Source organism: Cucurbita pepo, chromosome LG06 (assembly GCF_002806865.2).
Source record: "Cucurbita pepo subsp. pepo cultivar mu-cu-16 chromosome LG06, ASM280686v2, whole genome shotgun sequence".
Taxonomy (NCBI): domain Eukaryota; kingdom Viridiplantae; phylum Streptophyta; class Magnoliopsida; order Cucurbitales; family Cucurbitaceae; genus Cucurbita; species Cucurbita pepo.
The window spans coordinates 10,311,704-10,329,604 of NC_036643.1; the positions used below are offsets into that span (position 1 = coordinate 10,311,704).

Below are 17,901 nucleotides of genomic sequence, written 5' to 3' on the forward strand. Positions count from 1 at the left end.
TTGTTTGATGTATGACGACATGTGCATAGTGGCTAAGTTTATGATATGACATTGTTTAACAAAAATGTGATGAAATATACATACAAAATTAGTTTATATGAGATTTCGCCACCCACTGCTACATTGCGCGTTACATATGTCCTCACATTTTAAAATGTTGAGAAATCCCATGCCCTTTCGGACCAGTACCTAAAATTGGCGCCTTAGACCAGCTCGGCCATCTTGACTATTCTTTTTTATAACAGCTACAAATCACTGCTAGGATATATTATCCACTTTCAAGTACTGATGCATCGTCATCAGTCTCACGATTTTAAAATGCGTCTTGATCATGTCTAGGAGTTGAAGAGGTTTATTGGATTTCTAGGCCAACTAGGTTTCTTAACACGAGCTTTTAGTTCTAGGTTACTCTATTTTGAATCATCAACTCTTTCTTTAGTCCTCGAGTAATAGATTTATAGAGGATTTAGCTAATAAAAAGAACATAAATCTAAAAAAGCCACTTGCACGCAACGTGTCACAATTGCCTTTTCTTGGCAACAGATTTGGCGCTTGTGCGGCACTCACTCTCAAGCATCTAGTGAATCAAGCCAACTTCAGATCACGTTGCCTACAGTTGGGCAACGTATATTCAAGCCTCAGGTCCTGATTTAAAAATTAGATTTTAGAAAACAGGTTTGAGAGGTTTTGAAAAGAGAGTTTTGAAAGCAAGAACGAGAGAGAGAGATTGAGAGTGGTGTTATATAACATGCAAGCAAAAAGACAACGGCTTAAACAGTATATAACTTTTCAGGTAGGCAGAATTTGACAACTAGTCATATCCCCCTATATACAATTTGAGGCATTTCATGTTTACCACGAGTAGCCATGATTTCGTCGAAACATCATACTCTTAAAGAAACAAGAAGGATATAATACAACATGAAAACAGTAAAAGATAGCGGTAAAGTAGAACAAGGCAAGGGTTTCGGTGTGTAACGGGCATGCGATCATGGACAACATGCCTTGGACAAACATTACTGTAACACAACGCATGAAATTATAACATGATATTTAATATTAATAATACATAATCAATGTTCTACACAAAATGGATAAAATAATGCTATGAAATATTCTCTATGAATTTCTTATTTTTTTTAGACCTTTTCAAAGTCTAGTCTAAATTTTAAATATTCGAAAGTAGAACATATTAATTACAATTTAGATGATTAGGTAACGAATATGAACATAATTCTAAAAATATACTGGCATGCAAAACGTGATTTGGAAGATTAATTTATAATATGATATTTAATATTAATTATACATAACCAATATAATACTTAAAATGGATAGAATAATGTTTAGAAAAATTATTTCTGGTTGATTTTTCATTTTCTTGATCTTTTCAAAGTCTCTTACATGTATTCTTTAAATGGGAGAGGAAACGTTTAGAATTAAACCATGGTTGAAATTTAGAATTAAAAATAAATATTAAACCATGGTTAGTTAATTAATTAATTAATTAATTAAAAAATGGATTTCATCACACTAATTTGACGTGACATCTTTCTCTTCTTTGATCATATTAATTTCGTTACAATTATTTAAATTTTAATTAAAAATTAAATAGTAAGAATTTTTTCGAGGGTAAAAATATAAGTTTTGGATAAAAATTTAAGGGTATAAAAAACATTCTCTATCTATTTACCCCAATCCATGAAGCTAGTATTTGATGAGTTACGGAAAAAAACAACTATACGTCAAGGAGAGATGTGACTTTGTATGAAGATGCATCACCTTCCTCGAGCACGTCATAAGTTGTGGAGAAATCAAAATGGATAGCAATAAGATAAATGCAATCCACTATTTGAGAGTCCCCACTTCAGTGACTGAACGATCCTTTTGGGGATTAGAAAACTACTGTTGTCAGTTCGTTGAAGAGTTTTCACGATGAGCCGCCCCATTAATAGAACTTTTGAACAAAAATCACTCTTGGTCGTGGTCAAACGAGTGTCAAAAGGCCTTCAAGATCTGAAGGCAACCATGACGAAAGGACCTGTCCTCAGTTTGATAGACGTCTCTAAGCCTTTCGAAATAGAGATTGATGCATTCGACTTTGTCCCTTGGGTGTCCTTTTCCAGGAACGCCATTCTATCGCCTAGGAAAGCAAGAAGTTCAATAATGGGGAAAGGAGATACACTTTCTTCGGAAAAAAAATGCTCGCCGTCGTCTATTGCATTAGAGTCTTGAGGCAATATCTCTTGGGATCCAACTTAGTGGTGAAGACAGACAACGGTGCCATTTTCCACTTCTTCGATCAATTGAAGTTGACGTCATAGCAAGCTTGGTAGCAAGAATCATTAAATGAGTTCGACTTCAAGGTCGAACATAAAATAGGAAAGAGTAACCAAGCGGTCGACGCACTGAGTTGAAAGGGCGAACATTTGGCCCTGTGCATGCTAACCCAAATTCAGTCGAGTAAGAATAGTGGGTCGATGTGCAACATCATAAAGAACACCTATACCAAAGCTATTGTTCTAGCCAACAGGGTTAGAAAGTCAGAAGACTTGTACGAAGCATTCGAGAATTCCAAGTCAAATGGAAAAATCTCCCTATAGATGAAATTAGTTGGGAATGCACCAAAGATCTGAACTCTGCTACAATCCACATCGGAGAATTCCAAGTCATTGTCAAGCCTTGCCAGACCTAAATCGCCTTAAAATGTAAGGGGCTTCAATAGTAATTGACTTTCACGTAGCTTACTTTCACAACATGTTTTCAATGATTTTCCTCGCCCACGTTTTCTAGAACCTATTCTCAATAAACGTGAATCGAGGCTCCACCATGCACCACAGCTTGATTGCTCGTATAAAGTAAATCGAGGCTTCAATGATTTTCCTCGCCCACATTTTCTAAAACCTATTCTCTATAAACGTGAATCGAGGCTCCACCATGCACCACATCTACCTTGCTTGGTGGCTTAGAGTATAAAAAATGTCATATGATACAACAAGTCAAACCTCCCTTCCTCTCCAACTAGTACCTAAAACTAGTGCCTTAGACAAACTCAGCCATCTTGACCATCTTTTTCTATTTTATTTTGTAACAACTCAAGCCCGCCGCTAGCAGANATTTATAGAGGATTTAGCTAATAAAAAGAACATAAATCTAAAAAAGCCACTTGCACGCAACGTGTCACAATTGCCTTTTCTTGGCAACAGATTTGGCGCTTGTGCGGCACTCACTCTCAAGCATCTAGTGAATCAAGCCAACTTCAGATCACGTTGCCTACAGTTGGGCAACGTATATTCAAGCCTCAGGTCCTGATTTAAAAATTAGATTTTAGAAAACAGGTTTGAGAGGTTTTGAAAAGAGAGTTTTGAAAGCAAGAACGAGAGAGAGAGATTGAGAGTGGTGTTATATAACATGCAAGCAAAAAGACAACGGCTTAAACAGTATATAACTTTTCAGGTAGGCAGAATTTGACAACTAGTCATATCCCCCTATATACAATTTGAGGCATTTCATGTTTACCACGAGTAGCCATGATTTCGTCGAAACATCATACTCTTAAAGAAACAAGAAGGATATAATACAACATGAAAACAGTAAAAGATAGCGGTAAAGTAGAACAAGGCAAGGGTTTCGGTGTGTAACGGGCATGCGATCATGGACAACATGCCTTGGACAAACATTACTGTAACACAACGCATGAAATTATAACATGATATTTAATATTAATAATACATAATCAATGTTCTACACAAAATGGATAAAATAATGCTATGAAATATTCTCTATGAATTTCTTATTTTTTTTAGACCTTTTCAAAGTCTAGTCTAAATTTTAAATATTCGAAAGTAGAACATATTAATTACAATTTAGATGATTAGGTAACGAATATGAACATAATTCTAAAAATATACTGGCATGCAAAACGTGATTTGGAAGATTAATTTATAATATGATATTTAATATTAATTATACATAACCAATATAATACTTAAAATGGATAGAATAATGTTTAGAAAAATTATTTCTGGTTGATTTTTCATTTTCTTGATCTTTTCAAAGTCTCTTACATGTATTCTTTAAATGGGAGAGGAAACGTTTAGAATTAAACCATGGTTGAAATTTAGAATTAAAAATAAATATTAAACCATGGTTAGTTAATTAATTAATTAATTAATTAAAAAATGGATTTCATCACACTAATTTGACGTGACATCTTTCTCTTCTTTGATCATATTAATTTNAGCCTATTACGTATTGTCGTCAACCTCATGATTTTAAAAATACATCTTGATCACATATAAGAGATGAGAATTTTTATAGGATTCCTAGGCTAGTTAGGTGGCTTAATTCGGGCTTCTAGCTCCAGGTTACTCTTTTCTGTCTCCAATCCTCTGACCACTGCTCACGATCCTAACGTGCTCAGGCTAATAGAGGCATCCTGATCTTGGTCATGGTCTAGCCAACCTAACTCNCGTTACAATTATTTAAATTTTAATTAAAAATTAAATAGTAAGAATTTTTTCGAGGGTAAAAATATAAGTTTTGGATAAAAATTTAAGGGTATAAAAAACATTCTCTATCTATTTACCCCAATCCATGAAGCTAGTATTTGATGAGTTACGGAAANCTGTAGATAAACATGCTCCAGAGGGAGAACACATAGTCAAATACCTGGAGCTAACAAATACTATNAAAAAACAACTATACGTCAAGGAGAGATGTGACTTTGTATGAAGATGCATCACCTTCCTCGAGCACGTCATAAGTTGTGGAGAAATCAAAATGGATAGCAATAAGATAAATGCAATCCACTATTTGAGAGTCCCCACTTCAGTNTACTTGGAGCTAACAAATACTGTATAAACATGAGTACATTTGAATTCCGTCCCTCAAAGTTGCTCCAAGTATCGCCAGTAGTTGTTTCCTATTAGAACGTTCATCTCGTTTCTTTAATAACTCAAATTCTTGATTGCCTTAAACAAGATAAATTTTAGCTTCAGGATGGTCGAGACAGTGAAATTTGATGAAAACCCCTATATCGAGCCAAGAAGCTAGTCAAGACAGTGAAATTTGACATTGGATTTGTTCGTTTGTCTCACCGAAGTTACGAGGTTAGTCGCTCGTCATTATTTCCTTCCTCTCTGTTTTCACTCTTTTATCTCTTGTAGGTTGATCTGTGAGGAGCATGTGAAGTTTTTGATGTGTCGTGGGCGTCGGGGGAAAGCGTATACAAGGAGGGTGCGAAAATTCCAGCGCCTTGCTGGAATTCTCATGCCTTTTCTGGTAACCGAGTTTTTTTTTTTTTTTTTTTTTTTTTTTTTTTTTTTNCTTTACCGTAAATAACTACCTACAATAAATAACTATGTATAGTAAATAACTATGTATAGTAAATAACTTTACATATAGTAAACTAAACCATATATATTCTTCTTCATATTTGTAACGACCCGAAATTTTCTAATTAATTTAAGGTGCTACTGTATACATATCCAAAACATTGGATGCAGAAGACTTCATTTAAATTTCATAAAACATAACATTTACCTTAAAACACAGCCATGGACTTACGTGTTTCGAAAACATCTTTAAAACGACACAACAAAAGACCCGAAATAAAATAAATAAGCGTTTATGTTAAAAATATCCTATTCTAGCCTAAGTCTAAGAAAATAAATACCACTATCCTATGCATGTGCAATGGTCTCGAGTTACGATGCCGTCGTCAGCCGTGCACGAATGCCTTGCCTTAACTTGAAAAATGTAGTAGTACATGACTTGAGTATTTAAATAAATACTCAGTAAGTGACCCTACTATTGGGGGTTAAATGCAAGAACATGCGAATGCAATGACTGGACCTATCCTTTCAATCTATTTCCATACGGTACCGTCCTAACGGGTAATTTGAGCGTGTACCATATACTTTACACACAGCCCATACGTATGGGTATGAGCTCATCAGACAGTTCGCACACCGTTGGGCCACCTCACTTGTCGGGCGAGCATACACTGGGACGCTCTCTAGGCCGGACACCTGTTAAAACTAGTAACCGTCACGGCAGTGCTATGCAAAACATAACGATCATTGTCCTGCCATTGGATGTACGTATTCGTACCCTTGTGATGGAATAGGGGAATCCCCCTAAATGCATGAGCACACATAATGCATGATGTCCCCAACATTTCTACTTTTATCATTAATGAATATNACGATGCCGTCGTCAGCCGTGCACGAATGCCTTGCCTTAACTTGAAAAATGTAGTAGTACATGACTTGAGTATTTAAATAAATACTCAGTAAGTGACCCTACTATTGGGGGTTAAATGCAAGAACATGCGAATGCAATGACTGGACCTATCCTTTCAATCTATTTCCATACGGTACCGTCCTAACGGGTAATTTGAGCGTGTACCATATACTTTACACACAGCCCATACGTATGGGTATGAGCTCATCAGACAGTTCGCACACCGTTGGGCCACCTCACTTGTCGGGCGAGCATACACTGGGACGCTCTCTAGGCCGGACACCTGTTAAAACTAGTAACCGTCACGGCAGTGCTATGCAAAACATAACGATCATTGTCCTGCCATTGGATGTACGTATTCGTACCCTTGTGATGGAATAGGGGAATCCCCCTAAATGCATGAGCACACATAATGCATGATGTCCCCAACATTTCTACTTTTATCATTAATGAATATAACCCCGCTATCATCTTTCATGCTTAACATGTCATTTCTCATTTTTCAGTCTACGTATGATACATAATCCTAACGGGGTTACATTTCATTTCACTTATCGTGATATCGTGTCATTCATAACATGTTGTATACATACAATTTAGAAAACATAACATAACGCTCCATGCTTTTAGCATGTCATTTCATAACGTGCAATTCACACAACAATTACCTCAATGGTCACACAAAACAATCTAAGCATAACACATTACATCACAATATATCGTATCATAACATGTCATATCGTAAACACTTCGTGGTCATATCGTTCCCTAACTTATCATAGCCTTAACGTTCTTATACCTATCACAGTCATATCGTTACGTGAACGTACCTTAGTCACATCATCATAGAAACGTATCCTAACGCTATCGTTCTATCAATCTATCACAAACCTATCCTTTTCTACCCATATCCTAACCATATTCTTTCATCAATCTCTATTGTTCATAGCACTCTGGTATGTAACCTAACCTTAACGTTTCATGAACATATCTTAATCCTATCATTACATTTCGTTTTGTGCATCCTTCTCGTATCCTATCTCAAACATATCCTTGAACACATCGTACCATAATTGTTGTCATACAATCCACATATTATAACATAACATAAACATAATATAAGCATACCGATTCACAGATAATTCACACATATCAGTATATATGACACGTGCAGAACCACAGACAAGTGTCAACATCAAATATAACCATGTCGATAGTAAGGTCACTTACCTGGCTAGCTTAAGTCGTTGTCACGAATATATCTTTAGTGAAAGTTTGATTCCGTCCTTTGAAATTCGAGTCAACTTATGTGAGCCCATGACATCAGTTTCAAGTTTGAACTCTATAACATTATCTCTAATCTACCTTGGTCCATTGTTAAAAGTCTTGAAATGTTATATATATCTATATAAATAAGATGCTATTTTCACTAAGACAAAATTTAATGGAGTTTCTTCCTTGATATTTTTTATTTTATTTTTAAATTTTGTTCACCAAATCTTTCCTCAATCTTCCCTCCTCACTTGTGACTTTATAAATAGATTTTGATTCTCTAAACAGACATTCCTCCTAGATATTTATTTTCTAAACAGATATTATTGCCAATTTTAATTAATTGTTTGCCTAATCTTACCGATTTATAGAATTGTTAACAAAAATCTAATTAATTTGATAAGTGAAAATGAGATTTGATTATTACATGATCTTAAAATATTGGATAAAGGAAAGAAATTTGATCCTAAATTAATTTCTTATAACCATAACTATAAATGAAGAGAATCTTTTTTTTTACCGTAATAACACACCAAAATCTCTACATCTGCCTCATTGAAAGTCATTTTACTTTTACATTTTTTCTATTTATTTTTGGATTGATATTGTGCCATGGGTTGAGGAGAGAGGATGAGAGTGGGAAGAGAGGTTAGTGGAGAGAGAAATGGGTAAGTTTTTATTTATTTTATTTATTTTTAAGTAATCCTTTTTTTAGTTATTATTTTTACTTATATTTTTTTATAATTTTTTTATTTGTTTATATTTTATATTATATATATATTTGGGCCATTAGAGTATTCCTGTTAAATGGTACTTATTGAATTTTTTTGTACTCTTTCTAATTGATGATATTAGAAGTCATCAATATAAACTTCAGTTACCCTCTCAATTTCGTCACATATTTTTCTCTTTACATTTTCTCTTTCTTGGTTTTCGTGTTATTCATCTAGATCGAGCGTGTAAATTGATTCTAACAACTAGTTGCAACGAAAAATCAAGAAACAGAATAACAAATTTGGAGATGATAATAATTTTGGAAATTTAGATAAAGATATTATGGATGCTCTAATCGTTTGTTATGCATTTCATGCTTTAAATTTCTTTTATTATCGTTTTCAATTTCAATTCCGAATTACTTTTTGATACGTAAGACTATAGCAATGTTTTCAAGGATGAAATATGTTTATGTTGAAAGTTTATTGTGTAAACGAAGATGTTTTAAGATTTATATTCTACATATTTGCTTAGATTAAGATGATAGCAATGACATTAGATAGCTAAAATCTAGGGTCATTATATAAGGTCTTGCAATTTTTTGTTCCTTTAACTCATCTTAAACTTTGGTCTGTTTTTCAAAATTTAAAACATTAAAAGAAAACGGGAGAGAGTTAATCATTGTCGGGGCTAAAGTGCTAGAATGTACAACCAAGGAAACACAAAACGGTTGAATATTTCATTCACTTCGGTGTATTTTCTTGCTCTCAACACTTCTGGTTATTTTCTACAACACAAACATTTGAATAACATACCCAATGTATTTTCCCAATTCTAAATACACAAATCACCGCAAATAATCCATGTCCAAAATATTTAATTTTTTAATCCTCTCAAAGTTTTGACCTTTTTACTGCCCAAACAAGAAGCTTCGATCAAAAGAAGGAAGGGAATTATAATGCAACAAAGAAAAACCACGACCACCGTTGTAAGCAAAATGTACCATGCAATTTTAAAGCATAAGTATTCCTATATGAGACATTTACTAGCCAAACTCTCAACAAGTAGCTTTGTGATAAGAATGCAATGCTAGGTACATGGTTATTGTTGACATCCATGCACAAATCCTATTTTTCAAAGGCAATCAACCTATAATGAACATAATCACACATACTGATACAAAGAATGAGATAGAATTTATAATCAAGTAACGAGTGTAACAATTTCCTTGGTCTGAAGATGAGTAGGTCATTACTGCAGTTCCTGCTATCAATGTTTTCAAAGTATTGCTACTATGAAACAAAAGATGAATAGTGCTATTAGAGTGGAAAGGAATGTCTTCTTGCCAAACACCGCCGGGAGGGTTGATTGCGCCTTGAAAAGCCACTGTTGCAATCACCGTTGCCACCAACATCATTGTGCCTTGCACTTCTTGAAACCAATCACCTTTGTATTCAAGGTTCTTCATCCACAAACTTCTTATAAACTTTTTGAGTGTTAGTGATATCGATGGCTTTTTATCGCATTGTTCTTCAATTTTACTTGGTGATCCCTTCTCATTTGAGGTAGCACAGTTGTTTGCCGTGTTTGTTCCGATTTTTATTCCCGAAATAGACAATAAATATTGTACTATCTGCACAATTTAAATTCAATTTGTTTATATCATGATAGTGTTAAGGATTGTTGGGAGGGAGTCCCACCTTGGCTAGGGAATAATCGTGGCTTCATGATTAAGGAATACATCTCCATTGGTATGAGGCCTTTTGGGAAGTCCAAAGCAAACCCACTAGAGCTTATGCTAAAAGTTGACAATATCATACAATTGTGGAGATCCTTGATTCCTAACATGGTATCAGAGTCATGCCCTTAATGTAGCCATGTCAATAGAATCCTCAAATGTCGAACAAAGAAGTTACCCTCGAAGGTGTAGTCAAAAGTGACTCAAGTGTCGAACAAATGGTGTAGTTTGTTCGAGGACTCTAGAGAAGGAGTTGAGCCTCGATTAAGGGGAGGTAGTTTAAGGGCACCATAGGCCTTAAGGGAGGCTCTATATTGTACTTCGTTCGAAGTGAGGATTCTTAGGAAAGAGACCGATATGATTACCAATTTAAGCTACGGATAATAATTTTCAGTTGCATAAAATAATCAAATAAGAATATAGTTTTTCTTCAACCAACCAACAACAAATGGTGTAGTTTGTTCGATGACTCTAGAAAAGGAGTCGAGCCTCGATTAAGGGGAGGTAGTTTGAGGGCACCATAGGCCTTAAGGGAGGCTCTATACTGTACTTCGTTCGAGGTGAGGATTGTTAGGAGAGAGACCTATTTGATTACCTATTTAAGCTCCATATAATAATTTTCACTTGCATAAAATAATCAAATAAGAACTTAGTTTTTCTTCAACTCTGCCATCTTAACTGTCTTTTTCCATTTTATTTTGTAACAACTCAAGCTCGCCACTAGCAGATATTGTCCGCTTGGGCCTGTTACGTATTGCCGTCAACCTCACGATTTTAAAAAAACATCTTGGTCACATCTTGGAGATGAGGAGGTTTATTGAATTCCTAGGCCAGTTAGGTGACTTAATTTGGGCTTCTAGCTCCAGGTTACTCTATTCTGACTCCACAAAGATCTTTAGTCTGGGAGCATTAGGGTCTAGATCCTCTAACCATTGCTCACGATCATAAAGTGCTCAGGCTACTAGAGGCATCCTGATCTTGGTCATGGTATAGCCAACCTAACTCTAACACCCTAGCTCTGTGTAGATAAACATGCTCCACAGGGAGAACACATAGTTAAATACCTGGAGCTAACAAATACTATATCATGCACAATACCAGGAGCTAGCAAATACTGTATAAGCATGAGTACGTTTTAATTTCGTTCCTCGAAGTTGCTCCAAGTATCGCTGGTAGTTGTTTCCAATTAGAATGTTCATCTCGTATCTATAATAACTCAAATTTCTTATTGCCTTAAACAAGATAAATTTTAGCTTCAGGATGGGCGAGAGAGACCTATCTTAGCTACAGATAATAATTCTGAGTTTCATAAAATAATCGAAATAAGAACTTAGTTTTTCTTCAACCAACCAACCAATTCAGTTATAATATCATACTTCAATTCGTCTTAACATCATAGAAAAATCCAAAATGGTACCTCAATTCGTCTTAACATCATAGAAAAATTCAAAATGGTATTTTCATTCTCATCGCCTTTGTTGAGGAATCCATAATCTTGTGGATCTTCAATCATTGTGATCAACAATTTAAGAGCTTCCAAATGGTTGTGTTTTATGCATAAATGAAGAACAGATTGACCATTGTGAATCTTAATCCAAGGAGATCTTGGCCTCGCATTGATCAACAGTGGTATGATATCAATTCGCCCATTAATCACCGCATGGTGGAGAGGAAGCAACCCATTCAAGTCAAGAACCATGCAAGTGCTTGTGTTCTTCTCCAGCAAAGCTTGAACAATTTCGACTGTTCCATTTTCGGAAGCCAAGTGGAGAGGTGTCCTTTGCAGGTCATCAACTTCCCCCGCAAGTTCAGGCACGAGATTCAAAAGAAATCGAGTGAATTCAAGGTGGTGATGCAAAACTGAGACATGCAATGGACTCTCAACGTTGGATGAAGAGATTAGAACTCTTTGAATGATATTTGGGTCGCCTCGAATTAGTGTCTTCACGCTTTGAATGGACCCAATCTTTGATGCTTCATAGAGCTTTTTTTACTTTCTTCAAAAGAGGAAATGGCTAATTTAAGTTCGTCGTTTTCTCCATTTGCCTCCATTATTGATTCTCTAACTTACTTCCAAATGGGGTTTTCACATAAAATTTATAAGATTTTGTTGATTATTTATTTATTTCTGTATAGATGGCGAGGAAGTTAGTGTCTTCAAGTTTTGAATGGACCCAATCTTTGATGCTTTAAGTTCTCTTTTCCTCCATTTGCCTCTATTATTGATTCTCTAACTTCCAAATGGGTTTTCACATAAAATTTATAAGATTTTGTTGATTATTTATTTATTTATTTTTAAAAGATTGTGAGGCTTCCAACTAAATTAAAAGTTGACCTTTTGAATTTTTAAAATAGTCCAATTATTACCCTCATTTCTTAGAAAAAAAAATTATTATTTATACTTTCATTCGGGAGGGACACCAAAGTGTCACCATCCTAGTTTAAGTGAATGTGAAGCAAACGGAAGGAAACTTCTTTGTTGAATCATGGATAGATGTATATATCATTATTTATTTCACTTAATTTTATTGAGAAGCTATTGTTTCTCATCGGTAAGGATAATGCCTCTCGTGATTGTGATTAAGTTAAATTATACCACACTTGTTAAATTTAGAGATGGATTTTTGTAGAATAATTTCACTTTTATCCTTTAATTTGTTTCAAAATAGTTCTTCCGTCAACATTTTCTTAATAATTAAAAACGAAAAGTGATTTGATAATGTTGGGTTATGGAGTCTCTTTACTATTTATAATAAAAATATTTATATAAATAGGTGGTTATTTCAGTTAGAGTTATATATAGTAAATTGAAACCATATATATAACTGTTCGGGAGTGCTTTCATAAATGTCGGATCTATTGCTGAGCATATAAATGAGTTCAATATGATTGTAAGTCAATTGAGTTCGGTGGAAATTAATTTCGAGGATGAAATTAAAGCATTGATTTTAATGTCATCTTTACCCGAGTCGTGGGATACTGTTGTTTTCGCGACTAGCAGTTCTTGAGGATCTGAGAAACTGAAGTTCGATGAACTCCGAGATGTAGTTCTCAAAAAAGTATTCGCAAACGAAAAATTGAGGATTCTAATCGTAGAGCTCTTAGTCTTTGACCAAAGGGGAAGAAGTAGATCGAAGGGCCCAAAAAAATATCGATCAATATCAAAGAACCGTGAAAATTTTCCAAACAGACCAAACATGATGTGTTGGAGTTGTAGAGAAAAAAAATCACTTTCGGACAAATTTTACAATACCAAAGAGGAAGAAAAATCACAAATCGAAGGATGATAATAATTTTATAAATTCAGCGGAAGATATTGGAAATGCTCTAATCCTCTGTGTGAATAGTCCAATTGGATCCTAGATTTTGGATCATCTTTTAATTCGTCTCCAAATAAATAGCTGTTTCGAAATTCCAAGTTTGACATTTTGAGAAGGTGTATCTTGTCAACAACAAAGATTTGGTGATTGAAGGAAAATAAGATGAAAGCATACAAACTCCAGCGGGAAATTAGTGGACATTAAGGGATGTCAGATATATTTGTGGTCTCAAGAAGAACATGATCTCTATTGGTCAGTTGGATAGCACCGATTATGCAGCCGAGTTTGGAAACAGTTCGTGGAAGATTGTGAAGGGTGCCATGGTGCTAGCACGTTACATAAAATATAGAACCCTATACACCATGCAGGGTGTATAAACATGGTTACTGTTGTTAAGAGTGCTTCCAATTAAAGTCTATGACACAATAGACTTGGACATATGAGCGTCAAAGGAATGAAGATGCTGACTGTGAAAGGAGTTTTAGAAGACCTAGAATTTGTTCATACGAGTCTTTACAAGAGCTTCGTTATGGGCAAACAAAAACGAGTTAGCTTCACAAATGCTGCTAGAGAACCAAAGAAAGTACGATTGGAAATGGTCTATACAAACGTTTGGGGACCATCTCCAGTTTTATCACTTGGTGAATCAAAGTTCTATGTCACCTTTATCGATGATTTCAACAGGAAGGTATGAGTTTATTTCCTAAAACACAAGTCAGATGTGTTTGCCACCTTCAAGATGTGGTAAGCTGAAGTTGAAAATCAGACCGGCTTAAATATCAAATGCTTGAGGTCGGTTTTTTTTTGTCAAGATATATTATTCGACGTCTAAAAAATTAGGACATGACTTCTAATATCATGCGTAATTTCTAATATCCATAAATCATCCTGGATCCCAAATTACAATTGCTCATCCTCATTACTAACAAAAATGAGTGGTGTAGCGGAAGCTTGGTGGTCCCATAAACCCATAAGTCCCCGGATTGAAATCTGGCTTTGATAGAGAAAATTGTTTTACAATGACATTTAAAATTTGAAAGGAAGAGCGCGTGATATGACTCCTAAACTTTACAGATTGCCGCCCACCATCGATACATTGCTTTATTAAAAATGAGATTCAAATCCATGCCCTTTTGAAAAGCTTTTGGTTCCAAGTTACTCTATTCTGACTCCTTGGACTCTTTCTTTATTCCTAGAACGCCTGGGAGTTGTAGAGGTTTATTGGATTCCTAGGCCAGCTAGGTTGCTTAACACAAGCTTTTGGTTCTAGGTTACTCTATTCTGACTCCTCGGCTCTTTCTTTAGTCCTGCAGTAATAAAGTCTATTTCCTCTTAATGTCACCACGATCCTAAGGTGCTTAGTCTAATGTACACATCTTGACCTAAGTCATCGCATAACCAACCTAACTCTTACACCCTAGTTCTGTGTAGATAAAAACGCTAGATAGAGAGAACACACTATCAAACACCTGGAGTTAACACATACTGTATCATGCAAAATACAAGAAAACAAGCTCAACGGGAAGATAACATCCTTAAATCACCTTGGAGCATAGATCACAATAGCTCATCCTCCTTTCTAACAAATTAGAGTGACACAGCGAAAGCGTGCTAGGCCTATAACCCATAGACAAAATTTAACTACTAATATTTTCAAATGACATCTCTCTTACGTTAATTTATTTTTTGAGATTAGTTTATTAATGTGCTGAAAATATATTTTATATTAAAGGGGGCAGGGACGGGGCGATATTTCCAACCCCTTTTATCTAACCGAATAAAAATGTTCTCCACTCCTTCCCTTGTTTCTAGTCTAAACAGGAATCTCTCACCGAGGGGTAAAATATACATGTCTACTTATCATCCACCTTAACTAAGATAGTGATATTTTGTTTTCACTTTGGAGTCAAAAGTGTAAATAATGTTTTTTTGTTATTATTATTTTATAGAAAGTGATTGCAGCAACTAAACTATTTAAATAACTCAAAATGTCAACTTTAATTTAGTTGAAAGCATCACCATATATTACAAATAAACAAATAATTCAAACAAAAATTTGGCTTATAAATTCTATGGTAATACTCCATCTCAAAGTAAGCTAGATATTCAATAATGGAGGCAACTCATCAACAACTCACACAATCTTCCAATATTGCAAATGGATTAGCCATGTCGTCTATTGAAAAAAGCAAACGATGGCTCTATGAATCATCAAAGATCGGGTCCATTCAAAGCTTAGAAACACTAATTCAAAGCAACCCGAATATTATTCAAAGAGTTCTAATCTCTTCTTACAACATCGAGACTCCATTGCACGTCTCGGTTTTGCATTGCCACCTTGAATTCACTCAATTTCTTTTAAATCTCATGCCTGAACTTGCTGGAGAAGTTGATGCCCTGCAAAGGACACCTCTCCACTTAGCTTCTGAAAATGGAACTGTTGAGATTGTTCAAGCTTTGCTGGAGAAAAACACAAGCACTTGCATGGTTCGTGATTTGAATGGGTTGATTCCTCTCCATCATGCAGTGATTAATGGAAGAATTGATATCATACAACGGTTGATCAATGCGAGGCCACAATCTCTTTGGATGAAGCATCACAATGGTGAAACTGTTCTTCATTTATGCGTAAAACACAACCATTTGGAAGCTCTTAAGTTGTTGATCATAATGATTGAAGATCCACAAACTCATGGGTTTCTGAACGAACGCGATGTGAATGAAAATACCATTTTGGATTTTTCTATGATGTTAAGACATATTGAGGTATGTTATTATAAAAATTTAAGTTTATATTATAATTTTGTTATTCACTTTCTATTAATATTTTAATTTTTCTTTTTCACAAATTTTTTACAATCATTTTCATATTTCTAATTTTGAGCCAAACTTCAAAAATAATAATAATAATAATAATAATAATAATAAAAATTAAAAAAATTAAAAAAATTAAAAACTATATTCATTAGTTTTTATTTAAAATCTTTTGGTTGAATTTTGAAAATATATGAAAAAGTAAATAACATAAAAAATAAAAAATAAATAAATAAAAGCTTAAAATTAAATCTGTTTTTAAAAAATTTGATTTTTTTTTCCATAATTTTTAATGATTTTTTATTTTTCTAAAAAAAAAATCTTATCTGTGCAGATAGTAAGATATTTGTTGTCTATCCCGGGAATAAAAACGGGAAATAATACTTTGAACAATGAAGAACAATGCAATGACATAAGAAGTTTGTGGAGGAAGAACTTTGAATACCAAGGCGATTGGCTTCAAGAAGTACAAGGTACAATGATGTTGGTAGCAACGGTGATCGCAACGGTAGCTTTTCAAGGTGCAATCAACCCTCCTGGCGGTGTTTGGCAACAAGACATTCCTTTCAACTCTAATATCACTATTCATCGTTCATTCCATAGTAGCAATACTTTTAAAACATTCATAGCGGGAACTGCAGTAATGGCCTACCCAACTTCATGCCAAAAAAATTATTACACGGTTTATTTGGTTACAAATTCTATCTCATTCTTTGCATCAATATGTGTGATTATGTTCATTATAGGTCGATTGCCTTTGAAAAATAGGATTTGTTCATGGTTTTTAACAATAACCATGTGCGTTGCTATTGCAACCTTATCACATAGTTACATACTCGGAGTTTGGCTCGTAAATGCCTCATTTAGAAATTCGAATGCTTTAGAATTCACGTTTACAATAGCATGGTACATTTTGTTAGCAATGGTGGGGGTGGTTTCTCTTCGTTGTATTGTAATTCCTTTCTTTCTTTTGGTGGTGAAGCTTCTCGTTTGGGTAGTAAAAAAGTTGTATCTTTGGCTTTGTGGCATTCAGAGAGATCTGATCGCTCCAACCACAACTTAAATAAAGATCGAGGGCTATACAAAAATTTGGTTAACTTGTTTGTTTTATCTTATATTTTGGATATGGATTATTTGTGGTGTGTGTATTCACTATAAAGAAAACATATTTTATGTATGTTATCTTATTTAAATGTTTGTGATGTAAAATAACCCAAATGGGGTTCGTGAAAAGTAATAAAATTGTTTGGATCTTTGAGGCTATCACAACCCAATTTTCGAGGCTTCGAGAAATTGGATCGAGACAAAAAGAAGAAAATGAAAATGAATAAAATAAAAAACAAACAATTAATTGTAAAATTGTGCGTGTAACGAGCATGCGGTCATAGACAACATGCCTTGGACAAACAAGACCATGACACAACGCGTATATCGAAAGTCTAATTTATAACATGACCTTTAATATTAATAATACATAATCAATGTTCTACACAAAATGGATAAAATAATGCTACGAAACATTCTCTCGTTGAATTTCTTATTTTCTTAGACCTTTTCAAAGTCTATTCTAGATTTTAAATATTGGGAAAGTAGAACCTATTAATTACAATTCAATTGATTATGTAACGAATATGAACATAATTCTAAAAATATAGTTGCATGCAAAACGTGATTTGGAAGATTACTTTATAATATGATTTTAATATTAATTATACATAACCCAAATAATACTCAAAATGGATAGAATAATGTTTAGAAAAATGATTTCTTGTTGATGTTTCATTGTCATGATCTTTT

General features: G+C 34.4%; 2 protein-coding genes across 2 annotated transcripts in view; one reads left to right on the forward strand and one right to left on the reverse strand.

Annotated features, from left to right (window-relative positions):
- Positions 1–12,022, reverse strand: part of LOC111796802 (protein ACCELERATED CELL DEATH 6-like) — a 15,440-nt gene extending 3,418 nt beyond the window's left edge. Inside the window, exons 1-3 of the mRNA XM_023679562.1 lie at positions 11,965–12,022; positions 11,388–11,830; positions 9,488–9,865 (exon numbers count right to left, since the gene is read on the reverse strand). Of these exons, the coding sequence (XP_023535330.1) occupies positions 9,488–9,865; positions 11,388–11,830; positions 11,965–12,022 (879 nt within the window). The remainder of the gene's footprint in view (positions 1–9,487; positions 9,866–11,387; positions 11,831–11,964) is intronic.
- Positions 12,023–15,402: 3,380 nt separating this feature from the next.
- LOC111796803 (ankyrin repeat-containing protein BDA1-like) lies at positions 15,403–16,865 on the forward strand. The gene is made up of 3 exons (XM_023679563.1): positions 15,403–16,056; positions 16,439–16,744; positions 16,851–16,865. Exons 1-3 carry the CDS (start codon positions 15,403–15,405, stop codon positions 16,863–16,865), a joined length of 975 nt encoding a protein of 324 aa, XP_023535331.1.
- The last annotated feature ends 1,036 nt before the right edge of the window (positions 16,866–17,901 follow it).

What these genes read in the sequence shown, in the direction of transcription:
- LOC111796803 (XM_023679563.1), top strand. Translation starts at nt 15,403, where the DNA reads ATGGAGGCAACTCATCAACAACTCACACAATCTTCCAATATTGCAAAT. An exon ending in TGATGTTAAGACATATTGAG is followed by an intron (nt 16,057 to 16,438) that starts GTATGTTATTAT and finishes TTATCTGTGCAG; the next exon opens with ATAGTAAGATATTTGTTGTC.